Source organism: Lagopus muta, chromosome 9, assembly GCF_023343835.1.
Source record: "Lagopus muta isolate bLagMut1 chromosome 9, bLagMut1 primary, whole genome shotgun sequence".
NCBI classification, from domain to species: Eukaryota; Metazoa; Chordata; class Aves; order Galliformes; family Phasianidae; genus Lagopus; species Lagopus muta.
In genome coordinates, this window is record NC_064441.1 from 6,707,620 (window position 1) to 6,725,444 (window position 17,825).

Genomic DNA, 17,825 nt, shown 5'->3' on the forward strand with positions numbered 1-17,825 from the left:
ATTGTTTGTCCTTCACTTGACATACAGGAAGAGATGCATCAAGAAGATGGCAAGAGCCATGTGTCACTTAAAGCATGCCATAGCAGTGTTTGCCCTGGAATGCTCCCTCGAATCTGTGTGAACAAGCAGGCACTATACATCAATAAATACACAACTTCATCTGGCTGTAAAGTTGAGCGCGCCCCTTTGCCGCCCTCCCCTTTGAGCAGAGCTGCCCCCGGCCGCGTCGTTCCCCTCTGCCCGACGGCAGCGCCCGCTCGCTCGGCCCCGGCTCACTTGTTGCACGGTGCCCGGTGCCGTTCCCGGTGCCACCCCCTGCACGCCCCCCGCTCACCCCGCGGAAACTTCGCAGGATCGCGTTCCGGTGCTGCTGCCGTCCGGCCGCGTGCAGCCTCTTACCTGCATGTGGCCCTGGTACATCCTGCCGGCCGTGCTGCGGGTGCCCCTCAGGCCGGCGGGTTGGGTGCAGGCTGGGAGGGGGCACCGGGCAGCTCTCCTGTGCGCTCGGCTGAAAGAAAGAAAGAAAAAAAAAAAAAAGCCTAACCCTGGAAGAGCTATTTTTGTCAAAGATTCAGTTCGTCCTGGCAGCTCCCGTATTGCTCTCGGTAACCCAACGAGGCGGGCTGCTTCCTTGCCTCCTTCCTCCCCTCCTGTCTCTCTTCTCCCTCTCTCCCCCTTCACTGCGGTGCCGCAAGCTGCACCGGAGCTGTTCCTCGCGGGGTGCTGGGGGGAGGCGGGCCGGGCCGCGGCGGCGGCGGCTGCGGAGCCGCCGGGCGGGGAGCGCCGCGGGGCGGAGCGGGGCCGCCCGCTGCCGGGCCTGGGCTCGGCCCGCCGCCGCTGCTGCCCCGCCCGGCCCCGGCCTCCGCCGCCCTCCCTCCTCTCCTCCTCTCGCCCTCCCTCCCTCCTCCCCTCCCTCCCTCCGGCCGCAGAGGGAGCGCGCGGTTTCCGGGGCCGCGCGGAGCCCGCTGAGCGGAGCGATGCCGGGCGGGGCGCTGCGCGGGTCCCGGGGAGCTGCGGCCCCGCTGGGGCCTGCGGGCTTCCGCTGCGGCGAGGTATATAAAGAATAGCGATAACGCTTAAAATAATATTTATTTTTTTAAAAAACCATTTGAAATTAACTATGTGTGTACGTGTAAAAACGGAAGCGTGACAGCGCGACCGAAAGTCGGAGCGTCCCGGAGTCTCGGCACGGCGCCCCGCCCCTCCCGGCCGCCCCGCCTGGTGCCACCCGCTCCCCCCGCTGATGCTGCTGCGGTGCGGGGAGAGTTGGGTGTCCCGGAGCGGTGCGGTGACCTTGTATGTAAACTGGCACACCGGGCCTGCGACGTCCTGCAGCTGCCGCTCGTCTTGCCTTGGATCCAGCTTTTTTTCCTCTCCCTCTCCTAAGATCTTTGACTTCCAACGTGCTGAAGAGTAGCTGTAACTTGTCTGCGTTCAGTAGCACAGTAAACATCCAGTGCCTGGGGTTTGCTGAATGCTGTAGTTTTTCAGCACTGAGCTCTATAGTTTTGCTAATAAACTCCCTATAACTTTTATGATGCTTCAGACTGACCAAAGCAAACCAATGCTTTGCGTCTTCTGCTATTAGAGCAGTGCAAAGTAGGTTTCTCATTCCTGGAACCATCACATCTGTATAGTCACAGATATCCTTTCAGCAGGCTAGATTTTTTTTTTTAATGTTCCTATTTAACTAAAAAAAAAAAAACAAAAACGTGTCTGAAGGGGTGGAGGGAGGGCGGTTGTGAAGTCATCATTAATGGCACCAGCAAAATCTAGCCATTTTTTTTCTTCTGCTTAACCTTATTGTTTCATCCTTCAGATATCCAAAGTGGCAGTTGTCTTTCGTCAATGAATGTGCATCCAGCTCGCTGAGGTTTTCATGCAACCTGAGAGTTTATCCATGTGTTGATGATTGATAAAAAGAAATGCGAAATGAATATTTTTCTACCTAAATCCCTTAAGCTACTTTGAAAACCTCAATTAAGAGCAAATGAGCTTAAAATATGTTTCTGAGGATTGTCCATACGCATTAGATGTATTTTACTGTGAAATGCTACTTTGTAATACAGAAATGAGTGCACATCATTGGAAAGATCAGATGTGAATTACTGTAGTTTCTCTTAAGGTATAAAATATAGAATACAGATTTTACAAGGAGAAGTACCTGGCTACTTTTGTGCTCAGCATAGAAGAAAAGTTAGGTGTAGATGAAAATTAGCCACTCCTATGTAAACTTGGAGCCTTGGTGTCTCTGCAGTTTGTTAAACAGGGAGGTGTTAGGCTCTCAAGCCTTTAGTAGTTGTGTATCTGCATCTGCACTCTTTCTGCTCTAGTTAAACTAGAGTTTATCTCTAGTTAAACTCTAGTTTTCTGTGTTTACTGTGAAAACTCTAGTTTTCTAGTTTAACTCTAGTTTTCTGTGAAGATTCCTTCCTTCCTTCCCCCATTGCACCCTTCCTGCCAGACAAACACTGGTAAATTTGGCAAGACCCAGTGCTAGATACGGGTTTTTGCAGTGCAGTGTGTTTTGAAGTAGGCTTTTTTCCTTAATTCAGCAGAAGCAGGTGCATTGGTTTCTCAGTTTGTTTGTACAGAGCCTTACTGATGCCACATTTTGTCAGGATCTGGTGGATCCAGGAAAGCCAGGTGGATCCAGCTTCTGCCTTTCTTTTCAGCAGGGAACTCAATCACTTTGCACCAGACAGTAAGGGGAGTGGGCTGCACAGCAGCAGTCAGAGCAGTGGGGAGGCAGAGAGGGATGTGTGCATCACTGGCTGAATGGCAGCAGTTTCTTCTTGAAGAGCTGTTCTTTAAACATCCTTCAGTGATATGTCCTTCACACACAAGTTGCACTGTGCTTCCCCAAGTGTAAACTGCTGTTGCTCCAGCTATACTCACTAGAGGAAGCTTCAGCAGGATTGTTTCTCTCTCCATCTATTCCTAATCTGGAACTGATGCGTAACATTTAATGCTTAAATAAAATCTCAAAAATGTGCCACAGGCTGTGGGGCAGAAATGTATTAGTTTGCAATACTGATGTGTAATTATAAAGGCATGTTCTTTGCAGCTTTGAAAAAAGTGAATGCCAGCTTCCGTGCTGTTTATGACTCTGCTCTACATATGAGTGCAAAGGTCTGTTTTGTTATAGGGTATGTTTAATTATGCAGGGTTTGCTTGCATAAAATGCTTTGAAAGCATTTGTTTCTGTGAAGAGCATTTTTTCCGTTGTGTTCCTTTAATAGCAGTTTGTGTGCCCGCATTAAGGTCTGAACCAGTGATATCTGTGCGCTGTGAGCTCTCTAAGCTTTGTTGTTTGTTATGGCAAAAATGGGAAAAACCATGGTGAAAAATATGAAAGTCATAATGTTTGTTAAAGAAGCGTCACCATATGGCTCAACAGACTTTAATTAATATTAAACTGATGGGAGAAAATTTGCAAAAAAGTCAAATAAAAATCCTTTATTTCACAAATGAATGCTCAGAATTTGTTTTCAAGTACTTATATGGGGCAATTAGAGTAATCAGGAAGCCTAGTGACAGTAATGGGAGCGTGAGGGCATTTACAGACCTGCACATGGTGTTTTTGGAGGTTCTGGTAGTTACCTCATTACCATCAAGAAGCTGACATTTAACTCCCACTGGGAGGCATTTTGATTTTCAATAGCTGCTGCTATTTCATTCTTTTAGGTATTACTAATGTTTATTTCATCCTGGCAGTCTAAGAAATAGCTTTATCTCATCAAATCTGAAACCGCAAAAGGTGAAGCCCATGGTCTTCAGGTTAATAACTGTTATCATAGTTTTTGTCATTAACAAACTAATGTGAATGGCAAAGCCTGTTTTCTATGGCAAGATACCATACAGCAAGGGCAAGTCACAGTTTTTGTTGGGGAAGCCGTGCAATGGTACACAGACACGGATGTTCTAATGTAGGAAAGCAAATGTATACTCAGTGTGAAACATCTACTGAAGTGCTCTTCTCCAACAGGAACACTTTTCTGAATGTGGGACGCAGTTAAGCTGAAGGGGGAAGAATTTCCATAGCTATAAGTTGTGCACAATGAAAAGTGCTCAGTGGAAGAGATTTAAATGGAAATTGAGGATGGTTTTCAGTGGATTGGAGGTAGCTGTTGCCTGTGATGTGCTGCATTCCTGCAGCCCTGGGAGCAAAACTTTGAGAGAGAATTTTGGGGAACTCAGCCCTCTGCATACACAGCAGGTTGTTGTCTCCACTGCTCTGCTGTGCAGTGTGAGATTCTCTGAACCATTTGGTGTTTCTCACGTATGGAACAGGTTGTGTTGCCAGCACCCAATGGGAACATATGTTTGGTCATAAAGACACAGATTTGCTGCTTTGTACAATAGGAGATTAATGTTCTGATGCATATATCTTACATAAAACATCAGTCTATGAGCTCATGTAACCGTGGAGATAATAAGTAATTTCTATATGTGGAAATTCTTTGGGTTCATTGAGACCTAGTCTATATATTTTATTAAGAAAGAGATCTTTACAAACATTAATACTAATGAGTATTTTCATAGCATTTTTTTTGTTAACTGGAAATATTTGGCATAATTTTCTGAAAACGTGGACCTCAAAAAAAACCTTATTCTTACAGTCAAGTGAAGTGCAAAACCCGTGGAAATTGGGCTCAATTATTATTAATGCATTAATAATCTCAAATCTTATTAGTAATATAGCATTAAAAATTTATAATATTGATGGTATGACAGATTCCAATTAAGCTGTATTTATACTTTTTCTTCTAATTGCAGTAAGGTCTGAGCAGTACAGCCACACATTGATAGAAGTGCTAATTATTTCTATTTGTGTATTTACACTTTGCTTTTACATGCTGGCATGATTTAGGCGTCTTTAGGGAAGGCACATAAAGGAGGTGTTTGAGGTGCTTTGTGCACTGTAATGAACAACAATCTTGAGCAACACATAACCCAAAATTAATTTTAAAAAGCCGAAAGTTTTGTTAATGATGCGTATGAAGCATTTAATTAACAAGACTCAGTGTAGAAACCGCAAGTCACAGTAACAAATAGAATGAGATCGTAACTACCCTGAGCAGAATGCTCACAGGCTGTTCTTTGTGCTGCTGTGCTCACACCACTTCTGTTCTCCTGTAATCTGTCAGCGAGTTCCAGCCTGGAGCCTGTCAGCAGAATGAGGAATATGGCATAATTCTGGGTTATGACCGGCAGTTACCAACTGCACAGTCCTTTTTGAGTTGAACCTCCTGTCCCTGTTCCCTCGGTGTCTGTGTGAGGTCTGTGAGAACAAGTGAAGGGGAAGCGCCCCGCGCTGCGCCCCGCAGTGCCCACAGGAACATGGCGGGGAAAGGCCTGTGGCCGTCCTGCCCACATGTGGGAGGAGCTGGCAGGATCCTGGATCGTCCTTGGCAAAGGTGAGCTCTGAGTTCAACTATGCCTAGTTTTGCTAGATCTGGCCTATTTGCAGATGGGCCCAAATCATCACTAGCCATGAGAGCCCACATCCAGTCATGGCAGGAAATGAGCTCTGGGCAGACTGGTGCAGCCCTCACCCTGTAAGTGCAGTCCCTGCTGTTTGTCTGGATGCCTATTTGGTTTCCTAGCGGAGGAGATGTTGTTTGTTTGCAGGGAGGTTGTTTTTGGATTATGTGTTACACTGTTTTCCACATGGGAATGCCTTATGCATTAAGGATCTTCTGCTATGTAGATAATGAACTGAGAAGAAAGTGGAGATACACTTTCCAAGATTCCAAGGAACATATACATTTCACTGTCCAAAAAGGCAATGCTTTTAACTTCTACTGCGTTTGGGCTCTGTCGTGCTCCCGCTGAAGTGAAGTCAAATGTCCTTTTGATTCCACTGAAACAGAATGCATGGATAAAGGCTTCGTCTCTGTAAGCACTGCAGGCGTAAATCAACTTTTCTTTTATTATTAAGTAGAAAAAAAAATACGGAAAATATGGAAGCATACATCTTCACTGGAATGACTATGAATGTAGTGCAGCATATGTGTATCAGGTTGATTATGGGATTCTGAAAGTTTCAGAGTGTGAAAGTCCAAAGTCCCCCAGATAACCAGCTGTAGTGTTTAACTCTCCTTCTGTGTGGAACTTTTTACTATTGACTACTGGTAAATAATGCAATATGAAATGTATGCCCTTTTCTCTTTTTGTCTTAGCCAAAGTAGGCGTGGAGATTTTTCTTGTAGCTGCTTTGTACGTGTTTGAAAAAAACATTGCACCTTCCTCAACTTCTTTTTCTCTTCACTAAGCAGTCTCAGTTCTTGTCATACAGGTTGGGTTTTCTGTATCTCGCTTCTCTCTCCTATTACTTTAGGTGATTAAGCTCTACCAAATCAGAGTTTCGCCACTGCACTTACTGGCTTGCAACCTCTTTTCTCAAAACCATTTGTCAAGCCTTTGATGAATTCTGATCACATCCTTGTCTTGTTCTCACAAGCTTTTATAGCAGATTTAACAAATATGTTTTCTATTCATCTAGCTATTATTAATCAAAATACCAAATTATGTGTCATTCTATGGAATGCCACTTGGGAAACCCCTCTAGTTTGAATTGAATCATCAGTAACTGTTTCCTGAGTTGAATTATGCAGCTATTTAACAGTGACTTCATGTAGATCTTGGTTTCCTCAGCTGGTTATGGCAATATTATAAAGTTCTCATTGAAAATACCTGGCCTTTTCAGCCTGTTTGTAATGCCTGTTACCCTGCACAGGGATAGCAATCTGAGCTGCTGCTGACTCATCCTCCTTAAATTGTTTGATTAACTGTTTTAGCATTCTTGCTGCTATTGGAGGTTGGTTTTCTTTCCTATCTTAAAATAATTGATGAAAATCTAGTTTAAATGGTTCATTGTTGCTAAAAATGCTAAAATGGATGTAGTGCTGCTATAAAGGGTACTAGACCTTAGATGATACAACGATACAATGATACAAGGACAGTGAGGTTTTTCTTACGATAGTTTCTTCATGAGAAAAAAAAGTGCTTTTCAGATCTCAAAGTGAAAATTCTTGCTCTTTAATTAGTTGATATCCACTTGTGGCTATTGCTAGTATAGACAACATATTCTTCTTAATATATTAGCTACTTTTCTATTTGTGGCACTCAACAAACCTTCAGAATTTACTGGATTCAGTGAAGCGTCCAATTAAGGAATGACTCCATGCGGTTCTATGAGAGGTTTCCTGGCAGGATAATACTTAATGGTGCTGCTAAATTCTGGGTAGCCAGCATGAAAATATCACTTGAATACTTTGTATCCCAGGTCTTCTTCTGTAGGAAAGAAATGCTATATATGAGGGAAAGGAATTTAGTTGGAGTACCAATGTTCTTAACCACTGCAGAGATATTGCAATCCTGAGAAGTTACAAAACTAAAATGCTTATCTCTCCCGAATTATTTTTGAACTATTGATTTTAAAGTGCGGTTATCCACATTTGGTCCAGGTGGAGCTGGAGTTTGGGAAATCACTTCCAGTTCATCTCTAACTTTGGAGGTTGTTAAATGGTGACTGCCCAAACGGTGACGTTTTGTGATCAGCGGTTCCAATAGCAATCACAAGGGAGATTTCAAGGAACCCTTTAAGAATGTCTGCGGACTGTTGATGTTGTTTTTCATTAATTGCTGCAGTACTGGGGAAGCAAATACTGTGCCAGAATTTTAAAAGGGATGGCTTAGTAATTACAGGCCTTTCAGCCTGGTGCCAATCCTTGGCAAAATAATGGAAGATTGATATGGGACATTATTAGTGAAGTAATAATCAGAAATAATGTAATTTATGGCAGTTCTCATTGGTTTATGGAAAGTATATCTTGCCAAACTAATTCAATAACTTTCTTTTGACATATGATGTTTGGTCAGTAAACGTAGTAGTGCTGATATAATGTATTTATTTGGACATTTATCATGGTAACACACAACCTTTGATTAAGAAATGAGAATTCAGATGGGCAACACATTAAAGGGGCTTAAAATTGCTTTTCTGTTGCTCTTAATACGGAGAGTGGGAATCATTATCTAATGGGACCCCATAGGAATTGTTAGGCCGTGCTCTGTTTCTCATTTCCTTTAAGGAGCTGAAAAATACCAATGGCAAATTTATATAGATGGCATAGAGTTTTGGAAATAAAAGTAACTTATGAAAGAATCCATAAGCCGTTTGCTTTAGTAAAACAATAAAAACCCAAGACATATGAACAAATATGAACAAAATATGAACAAATATGAACAAATAATTTGGCTTACTTTTGACAGATGAGCAATACTCTTATTGGGAGAAACAGTGCCAAAAAGGCATTTAGGAAATCACAGTAGATAATACGTTGAATGTAAGATTTCCCTGTCATGTTGCCAGGGGCCTAAAGGTATGAAATGAGAAGCTTCAAACAGGAATCATGAAGTTATGTTGCTCTGGTGTCAGCAGTGTTGAATATCTGAGCATGTGCAAAGATTCAGATTCATCTTTCAAAAAGGAATAAAGAGTCGGTGAAGGTTTAGATGATGGTCGATGGACAGCCTGGACATTCTGGGTAGGAACATATCCATGGCTTGAACCTGTTTAGCTTAATAAAAAAAAGTGATTTCTCCCAGTCTGTATCTATATAGGATACAGAATGGAGAAGTAGAACACTTTTCAGTATAGCAATTACACAAAGATAAAATGTTGGAAAATCACAATTAGGCAATTGTAGAGGCTAGGTGGACATTCTCACAATGAAGGTAATAAACCATAAACATTACTTTAATTGCTTTTAAATGATTGCTGTGGATTCTCTGTCTAGAGTTTTAAAAATCATGTTTCCCCGATGGGCTTTTGTTTGCTTGTTTCTGCTTCTCACTTGCTTTGTTTGTTTTCTGAAAAATGCGTCCAGTCATAATTGATTTGGAGTGTTCCTGTAGTTATGCTACAGTAGAACAACCAACTGATCATCGTAATTAATGTTCTTGTAATCTTAAACTGATTTACTCAAGGCCATGTGGTACACGACTGGCAAAAGTAAGGCTAGTACCTGCTTTTGCTGTTTCCCAGCCTGCTGTGTTATCCCTGAATACCATACATCTTCCTGCAAAGTAAGAGAAAGTCTGGGATTTCTTGGATAAGTGTTTCTTTAATATGTGTGTGCTTCTGCATGAGTCCTGGTTAAAGGAAGCATCTTTTCCCGTCTGTACACCTTGCCCAGATGCAGTTACAAGCCTGTATTTTTTGTTAAGTGCAGCAGCACTGAAACCCAGCGTATGGCAATCCTAAACATCAATTCTTTTCCTCTGGACAGTTGATGTCACTCTTGGAGGGCTTTTCAGGGAAGTCAGTGCTTATCTCCCACCCCCCTCCAATATCAAATGGAGAATGTGCTTTCCTCAGTGCCCTTAGAGCCATCAAACCTTTCTTCATTACATATTTTGGCCTTCCTGTGCTGTACTGCCTCCAAAACTTACTACTTTTTTTCTGCTGAGTGGGAAGTTCACATTTCAGATGCTGAATTTGTGTAATGAGTTCCTAGTTATTTTTATTAGAAGACTTTTTTATTGTTATTATTTTGTTGGATTATTATTTTTTCTTCTTTTTGTCTGAAGCAATCCAAAGCATCCCATCTGTGCCACTTAAAAATTTCTTATCACACAGATCAAGAACAAGTTGCTGACACAATGCAATTTGATGCCACAGGAAAGGAAGCACATAGAATCAGGGAATCATTAAGGTTGGAAAAGACCTCTAAAATCACCAAGTCCAACCCCAGCCCCTCCCCACCATGGCCACTGACCGCGTCCCTCAGTGCCACATCTCCACGGTTCTTGAGCGCCTCCAGGATGGTGGCTCCACCACGTCTGTGGGCAGCCTGTTTCATGTAAGGGAAGGCTGTTCTGGAATGTGACTCCGTGGGATCCTGATGTGTCTGTCTCTCCAGCTTAGTGAGCCAAATCCCTATGTCCTTGCCCATGTGTGTGAATATGAGAGGTGCTCTTAAATTTTTCAGGGTCACGAGTTGTGTGAGTACAGAAGCTCCAGCTCATCTTTTCTCCTGCTGTCATAGAAATGCCTACACTAATAGCAAGGAAGTCATTTTTACACAGACCTGACACCGTGAGACTCAGCATGCAAGGCTATTCCACCACGAACAAATTCTCCTGAATCTTTTCTTTCAGTTTTCTGCCATTCCTAAATTACCTGTGTAAAAGCGTTTGTAGTCGTCTTGACTCCACATAGGGGAAAAAGCATTTTATCTTAACTTTCTCTTTGGCTGTAAATGAAATAGCTATCTTGCAATTTTAGGACATGTTGATGGTTACACAGACAAAAAATGACTAAAGTCCTTATATGTATATGTGATTTCAATTAAGAGCAGCAATTGTGTTTAACATGCTGAGGCAGGAAAAGAATTATGTCTTACGTTTATGTGGGAAATGTCTTGGTTTTAACACCAGTGAAACAAGTGATGACAGAGCATGGCTGGGCTCTGAACTCTGTCTTTTGACAAACTGATAGACTGAAAGCTGACTTTGTCAGTACCAGGTAAACCAAGTTTATTTTAGAGTCTCTTTCATCACTGTGTGATAATGTAGGGCTTTAATGGGAAACAAACACACAAAGAAACAAAAAGCCTTGGAAAAATATGTTGACTTTGGCTTTGGGATGATGTGACTTGCTCTGTCTCCATTGCCAAAAATAGAATAAAAACACTGGATTCAGAAGAGATGATTTTCATGACAACACGAGTGGTGCAATAGCACAAGTCCCACAGGAAGTCATGGGATTATTTTTTTTTTATTGTGAGATCTTTTTGGTGCTTTTGCAAATCTCATCCGAAAAATATAAGCGCCTACTCACTTCTTTCTCAGACAACCATATACAAATTATGTTGTAAACTTGTGCAACAGAATAAACATAAAAGAAATCTTTAAAGGAGAATACTTCAAAAGGTTTTATTCCTAACCCCTGTTATGCTACAGTTTTTCATTATTCCCTTTCTGTTCACCTTAAGATGAATTGTTGATTTGCTGTAATGGTGTCTTTGCATCATTTTCAGAACAAAGCACTTCCTCACTTTGTCAGAAAACGTTCTCTGGCCATGTAAACACAGGACCTGGTTCAGGAACTTGTAATTGTAATCTGGCTGTAGCACTGGTCCTCTGAAATTGTCACTATCTCAGTCTGCCTGCTTCTGTTTTCTATGCTGCACATTGGGGCAGTGGGGCGTGCACGCTATTAGCTGTACATGCCACAGGGCCAGCATTGGCTGATCCAGGCTGTTAGTGGCAATTCATCTTAATGGGGGATTTCAGATTCAGAAAGTAGCAAGAGCAGATGTGATTAGAGAAGATGTAGTGAATAACAATCACATATAAATACACACTGTATTATAAATACAAACATATCATTGTGCCACGCTTACTTTCATCATGACAGACAACCTTTCACTGCTGCAGTACATACACAGCAATAAAAGCTGCAAATCCCAAGGCAGATCATCAGCAGGGATAAATTCTCAAAGCTCCATGACAACAAAGTTGTGGTGATTTATACCTGCCGAAGGCCTGCTCCTTACTGAACAACTCCACCTCATTCAGGTAGAATTCATCCTGTTGCAGAGGGATGCTTACCTCCTGTGTTTTAGGCTTAGGGAGTAAATCCTAAGTGAAGGACTTAGAAGGCAAATAAGTCTTGTGCCGTTTGCTGTGCTGTATTTCACCTGCTGTGTTGCAGCAATGCTAAGATGAATGATTTGGCCTCTGAAGATTTACTAATAGGGAAGGCTTTGCTAACTAATGTGAAAGACAGCTGATATCCCTTGAGATTCTGTAATTAAGACACAGCAGATGTTGAAACTTTCCTCCAAAAAGAATCAGTGATTAAGATATCATGTGCAGTAGATACATGCATTTGCTTAGACATAAGGATGAGTATAGGGAGCTTGTGGAGACTGTTTCACAAGACAAGGAAGAGTATGTAGCACATGCTGGAAAACTTGGTTAGTCAAGGTCACAGCAAAATAATGAACTTGGGGAATGCCTGGCTGATGAGATGCAAAAGCATTGCTTGTTTTGGAAGCTGGAGGGTACGTAGAGCATTTGTGCTTTGGCGAGAAAAAATCTTCTTGTAAGCCCAAGTTAGAGAACACCCTAATTTTGTAACACATTCATGTTTATTCAGTGTGTTTGGATTGTTTATCATCATGCTTTATTCTGTAACCAAACCCACAGATGGAGACACCTTGGAGAAAAGTTTGGGTCCTGTTTTTCTCTCTGAAGTATGGAGTGATTTCCAGCAAAATCTGCATTACTCCTTGACTTCTGTTTCTGTTTGCCAGGGAAACCTTGCTTGGTGTGTATCTGCTCCTCGTGACACACAAGACATCTCATTCTGTTGTGCTGTAAATCCTTCCAGCAGCTGATTCAGGGGTGCTGATGTTCCAGTCTCTTCATAAATCAAAGCACGCAAATTGCTCAAGCACTGTTCATGCAAACGTTGGTTAAAAAAAAAAATGAGTCAAGCCAGATTTTACTTTCTGGTTTTTCTGTTAAGGATTCAGAAAACACACTTAAGCTTTATGATATTGACTTTGCTCCAGGGATGGATAAAGAGATGTTAATGTGTTCAATTAAACTTAACAATTCTTTTCCTGCTAACACATTGTGCTATCACCCTACAAAAACTGTGAAGGGAGTTAATAGTAACCAAAATATCTATTATACCTGCATCTCACTCTTCTTACATTACTGTTGTGTTAGCTCTGCTGTCTTGTCTAAGTTCCAATTTATGTAACTGCTTTCTGCCCACCTTAATTCCGGCTCTTTCCCATTCACTCAGCACTCCCAGGGATTCCCCTGTTTATCCTTTATTGCTGCTCCAGCCTATTGGGCCGTTATTGTGAGCTGTCAAGCTATGAAGCTCTACTCATGATTCCTATGTGCAATCTACATGTTAATTTTCACAGCACTTCCTTCCAACAAGAAGTAACATAGGAGTTATTCCTCCCCAGTAAGACTATATAATTTCAGATGTAAATGTGAAGAACTAAGTCAAGAAAAGCCAATTTTTTAGCGAGTTCTGTTGCCATAATGTTCTTTCATATGTGTTTTGGTTGTGGTAAATAAAAGAAAATGTGTTCTGACATCAAAAACTCTACAGTTGAAAAATATGTGCAATCCTTGCGAAGTGTTACTGTTCTGTAAAGGTCCCACTTCAGCTAATTAGCACAGCTTTCCACTTCTGTAATGTGTATATTTTTTCTCTAAGCACTGCAAAACACTGTAAGTATTAATGAAATTAGACTGCAAAGATGATGAGATGGGTTATGGTCATCATCATCTTTAGACAGAGGAATGTATGTAATCTCAGAGCAAAGTTAGATGTGTCGAACTTTGAAGTACTGACAACTCCAAGCTTGAAGTCTTCTCTCTGAAAGACAAGATCATTGTCATTTCTGTAAAGCAGTGTTCTCAAAATATGACCTGCAGTTTCCAGAGGCAGTCAGAAAAGTGTTTGTGTTAGCACAGAAACGAGTAAACATTTAAGGTATTGCTAAAGCCTTCTTTAGGTCAGTAATCACTTCCTGCAACCGGTAATTACCACCAGTTCTCAATTGGCCCTCCTGTAGGAATTGAGCTGTTACTAGAAATAAAAGATGATTAGCTGCTTCCTGGTTACTGTAAACACAAGAACAAAGACAGGTTGAATCTAGATTGTTACCTCCTCAGGCCTTTTTTTGTTCATCTCATACGCTTAGATTAGCATAATGGGTTTCTAATCTATAGCTAAGTCTTCTGAGCTAGAGAGGGAAATGTTTCTGGTTTTGTCATGCCCATAAATACAAAGCCTGCCAGAAGAAGCACACCTCAAACCAAAGTTACTTCTCTTGGTTCAATTAAGAACCTAATAGGAGTATAACAGACATGAGTAAGCTTCAGATTCAAGTTCATTGCATCCCTCCACCAGTTTGTCCCTCCTCACTGTGTTAACATGCTAATCCAAAGTCGGTCATACATCTCATGTTACCTCTTAGCTACAAGAGAAGAAAATTGAGGAGCCTATATCCAGTCTTCCAGAAGCAAGATATTTCCTCTAGCCTTGGAGCATGGTCTTGAACTACTGTAGCCAAAACAATACCGTTCCTTCTCACAGCTGGATAACTCCCTCACTCTCTCTCTATTTTTTTTTATTTCAGCTTTATTTGTTGTACTAGCATACTGCAGAAAATTCCTGGGGTTCTGCCACAGAGTGCTCCAATGTACTGCTAGAGTCACAAAACAAAGCTGGCACTGAGTAGCACATGGTCTTTGTTGGAGAATAATTAGGGAAATACAATATTGGGATTCTGTGAGTCGGTGATGGAGCTCCATGTAGAACAGTGCAGCTTAACAACTGATGTGAAGAGAGCGTGAGGGTCACAACTGGTCTCAACTGGTGGTTTTAGAAAGAATTCTTCTTTAGAAGGAAATAAGGGCACAACTGCACTATACCTAGAAGTAAAACGTTTATAGAAGGAGATTAGTAGCTTTCCTTCCTCCTCACCCTAGTAGCATGCTTTACATCCCTTTCTCTTTCTGCCTTTCTGAAGACAACCATCTTAGCTTTCACCTGTATTAATAGTCCCAGACTGCCTCAGAAGGCCCAACACACAATGCTGAATTTTCTTGTTTGTAACTTTTATTTAGCTTTAAGGTTAACTTTTATTTCAGATGTGAAGAAAGGCTCACATGCCTGAATGCTTGTGTAGTTTTTCCAGCTATTGCGGTTCATTCGAGAAGAGAAAAACAAACTAGCTCTGCTTATCAGTTTAGATAATCATGGCTATAACGGTATTTAACAAGAATCACTCATTGGACTGTTTTTGATGTTGAAATTTGAGCATGTTCTAAACTCTGAAAATTGTTTCATATTTGCTATTTTCTCAGTAGTGTAACATCTTTGAGAGGTAACAAAACTCAGGCCTGAAATACTTACATAAGTGACAAGAGCCTTCAGAAGCCTGGTAATGGTTTTAGCTTCTGTTGTCACAGGCTGGACTGGTTGTTAGCTAGTGTAAAAAGAATGATGAGAAAGCAGTTAAATTCTGCATCTTTGTGTCTTTTTCAGGCATTTCATTGGTACATCAGAGAATACCAGAGAACGTTGCCTGGCACTTTATAGAATATCTTTGGATGCAAGACGTGGATCGAATGAAGGAGTTGCATTTATAGACTTCAAAGCTATAGTTACAGATCAGTAGTTTTCCTTTAAGCCAGCTATCCAATATGTAGCAGTGAATTTTACCCAAAAGAACAGAAAAATTTGTTATGATTTGAAACAGAGCTTCATGTCATGGTCACTTCTGAAGTTATCTATCCAGGTTTTACTGAACTACTGTAAGGACAGATCAACATCAAAACACATGAGCACACCATAGATGTGTAGCAAATTGTGATATCGGCACCAGCTTCACTGTCTTGAAGTAATGGAATGGAAATACTGGAAAGGCAACAGATTGAGAGTTTACAGTAACAGATGAGACCTTGGCGTCTGCATTGGAACTGTTGAATCACAGCCTGAACCTCTGATTGATCAGTTGATCACCTGAGGCGAGCAGTGAGTCAGCCACAGAGCACAGGTGAAGGCAATGCAGCTGTGTGACCAGAAGGGGTGGAGCCTGGCTGCAGCTCTCCCAGACCCCAGCTAAAGGCTGACTGCCACTGAGGAAGGCTTTCTGTCTGGAGGTTGCTCCTTGTGGAGTTCCTTGTGAGCCTGCAACACCGGTGAGCACTTCTATCTATTTATCTCTGATTATCTTTTCTAGCGTGATAATCTCCCTAGCCTAACTTCTCTGTATACTTACTGATTATGCAATACTTTACAACATCTGCATACTTATTGATCTTATAGTATCTTTGGTTTGTCTGGTCAGCAGTGGACTGTGATGATTTGTTAACATTTCTACTGATTGTTCCATGATTTAATATTCAAGAGGGTTTCAAACTAAAAATTCCACATCTTTTTGGTCATAAATCATTAACTTTTCTGGGCAGAGACCTGGAGCGTTTGCTGTTTTGTGAAGAATGAGGAACACATGGCACCTGGTAAATAATAAATGATAAAAATAAAGCATGAGGAACCTTGCTGTGAAAAGAGAGCAAGAGAAGCATTGAGAAATATCAACAGTGGGATGAGGATTACCTAATAAGAGCTGTCATCCATTATTTGTCGTTCAACTTTACAATTTTAATATCTAAAGGAGGGGCTGTTGCAAATTTAATTTTAATAAAATGCAAAAAATATGGCAAGAACACTTGGGAACTGGCAAAAGCTAGAAACACTTAAAAAGAAGGGAATAGGGGTAAAAAAAAAAAAAAGAAAAACAACAAAACAACACAAACAACAAAGTAAAGTTTGAAAGAGAGAAGAAAATTAAGAGTTCTGCCTGCTTGCAGACTGTTAGTAAAATTAATGAATTTCTGAGGGATATAAGATATGTTCTATGGTGATCTTATGCATAAAGGTACATAACTGTCATGAAAAATTTTTGTTTTTAGTCCTGTTTTGGTGAATGTATTTCACTGACTTAATGCACTCAGTAAACGTAAAGTTGGCTTGAGCTCTCGTTAATGAAAATTCCTGTTAGGATTTTAGGGTTTGTTGATCCTAAGGTGGCATGCAGGTGAGAAGAAACTCATGTGACTAGTTCAAATATTTTTTTTGATAAATAATATTTGTAATTATGTTTTCTATTATTTTAGAAACTATGAAATGCTCATGAAGCTTTCTCCAACAGATCGTTTTTAAGTCAGGGCAGAATCATGAGTAATTCCAAAAGTTACATTCATGCATTAAAGTTACATTCATAATGAAAGCATGCAACTCTGAAATCTATTTGCAAAATAAAACCATTCTTATGTTTTAAGAAATGTTTTTTTCTTCACAAGGACCAAAGTTCCCCATGGAACCGAAATCTTTTATTTCAACTTCAAAATGAAATTCAGAGGCTCCTATTTTGAAGTTTTCAGATTTTTCCTATGAATACTTCATGTAACCTAAGGATGGGCCTGATTCTGCCATTGTGTACCAAATGCACTGCTCTTTGAGTAGTCAACCCCTTTGCTCTTGTCATGCTGCTGTATAATACTGTAGGTAATAAATATTTTCAAGATCACATTGTAGTGCTGTCAAGAGAAAAAGAAGGTACTTGGATAATATCTTCAGTATGGTAAATCTGCCTTGTTCTTCCCAGTCCAGCCCTGAGTTCTGTCCTGCAAGCGGCTCCAGGCAGCACAGAGCTGCAGAGATGCAGTTATGGTAGACTTTGTGTCACTCCTGTGTCTTCACTGCTTATTTTTCTGCGTTTTAGAAAAATAACACACCAGCTCCTAATGGCATGAATCTGGCTGCCTGCTCCATCAGTAACGTCTAATCTATCTGTCTTAGTTATCTCCAGTGATCTCTGCATGCATCCTTTTATTTACTGTTTTCTGCAACAGAGAGAATCTTCTAGCAGTGCGCACTTTACTGTTCTGCTGCATCCAGCTGGCACTTATTGTATTTATCTTCAAGGGCTGGTGGCACGTGTATTCCATGTATAGCAGGATGACATCTCTGGATGTAAATCTATCTGTCATCTATATATGCACAGAGAAAGAGAAGAGAAAGGGTGAAGGAAAGAAGACAAAGAAAGTGATTGGCACTGGAAACAATTACATTTTTCTGTCAAACTGTGGCACATTATTTTTAGGTGAATGTGCCCTATAAATCTTGACAGGGAATATGTCAGCAGCATTTTCCATCACTGGTACTCCCAAAGTGAACCACACTGCAGATACCCCATAGCATCTGA

At 41.1% G+C, this 17,825-nt stretch overlaps 1 protein-coding gene across 4 annotated transcripts in view; it reads right to left on the reverse strand.

The window, feature by feature from the left end:
* Positions 1–772, reverse strand: part of PEX5L (peroxisomal biogenesis factor 5 like) — a 92,406-nt gene extending 91,634 nt beyond the window's left edge. For all 4 annotated transcript variants that reach the window (XM_048955022.1, XM_048955020.1, XM_048955023.1 and 1 more), the window contains exon 1: positions 400–772. In XM_048955022.1, the coding sequence (XP_048810979.1) occupies positions 400–420 (21 nt within the window). In that variant the 5' untranslated portion in view covers positions 421–772. The remainder of the gene's footprint in view (positions 1–399) is intronic.
* Between the last annotated feature and the right edge of the window lie 17,053 nt (positions 773–17,825).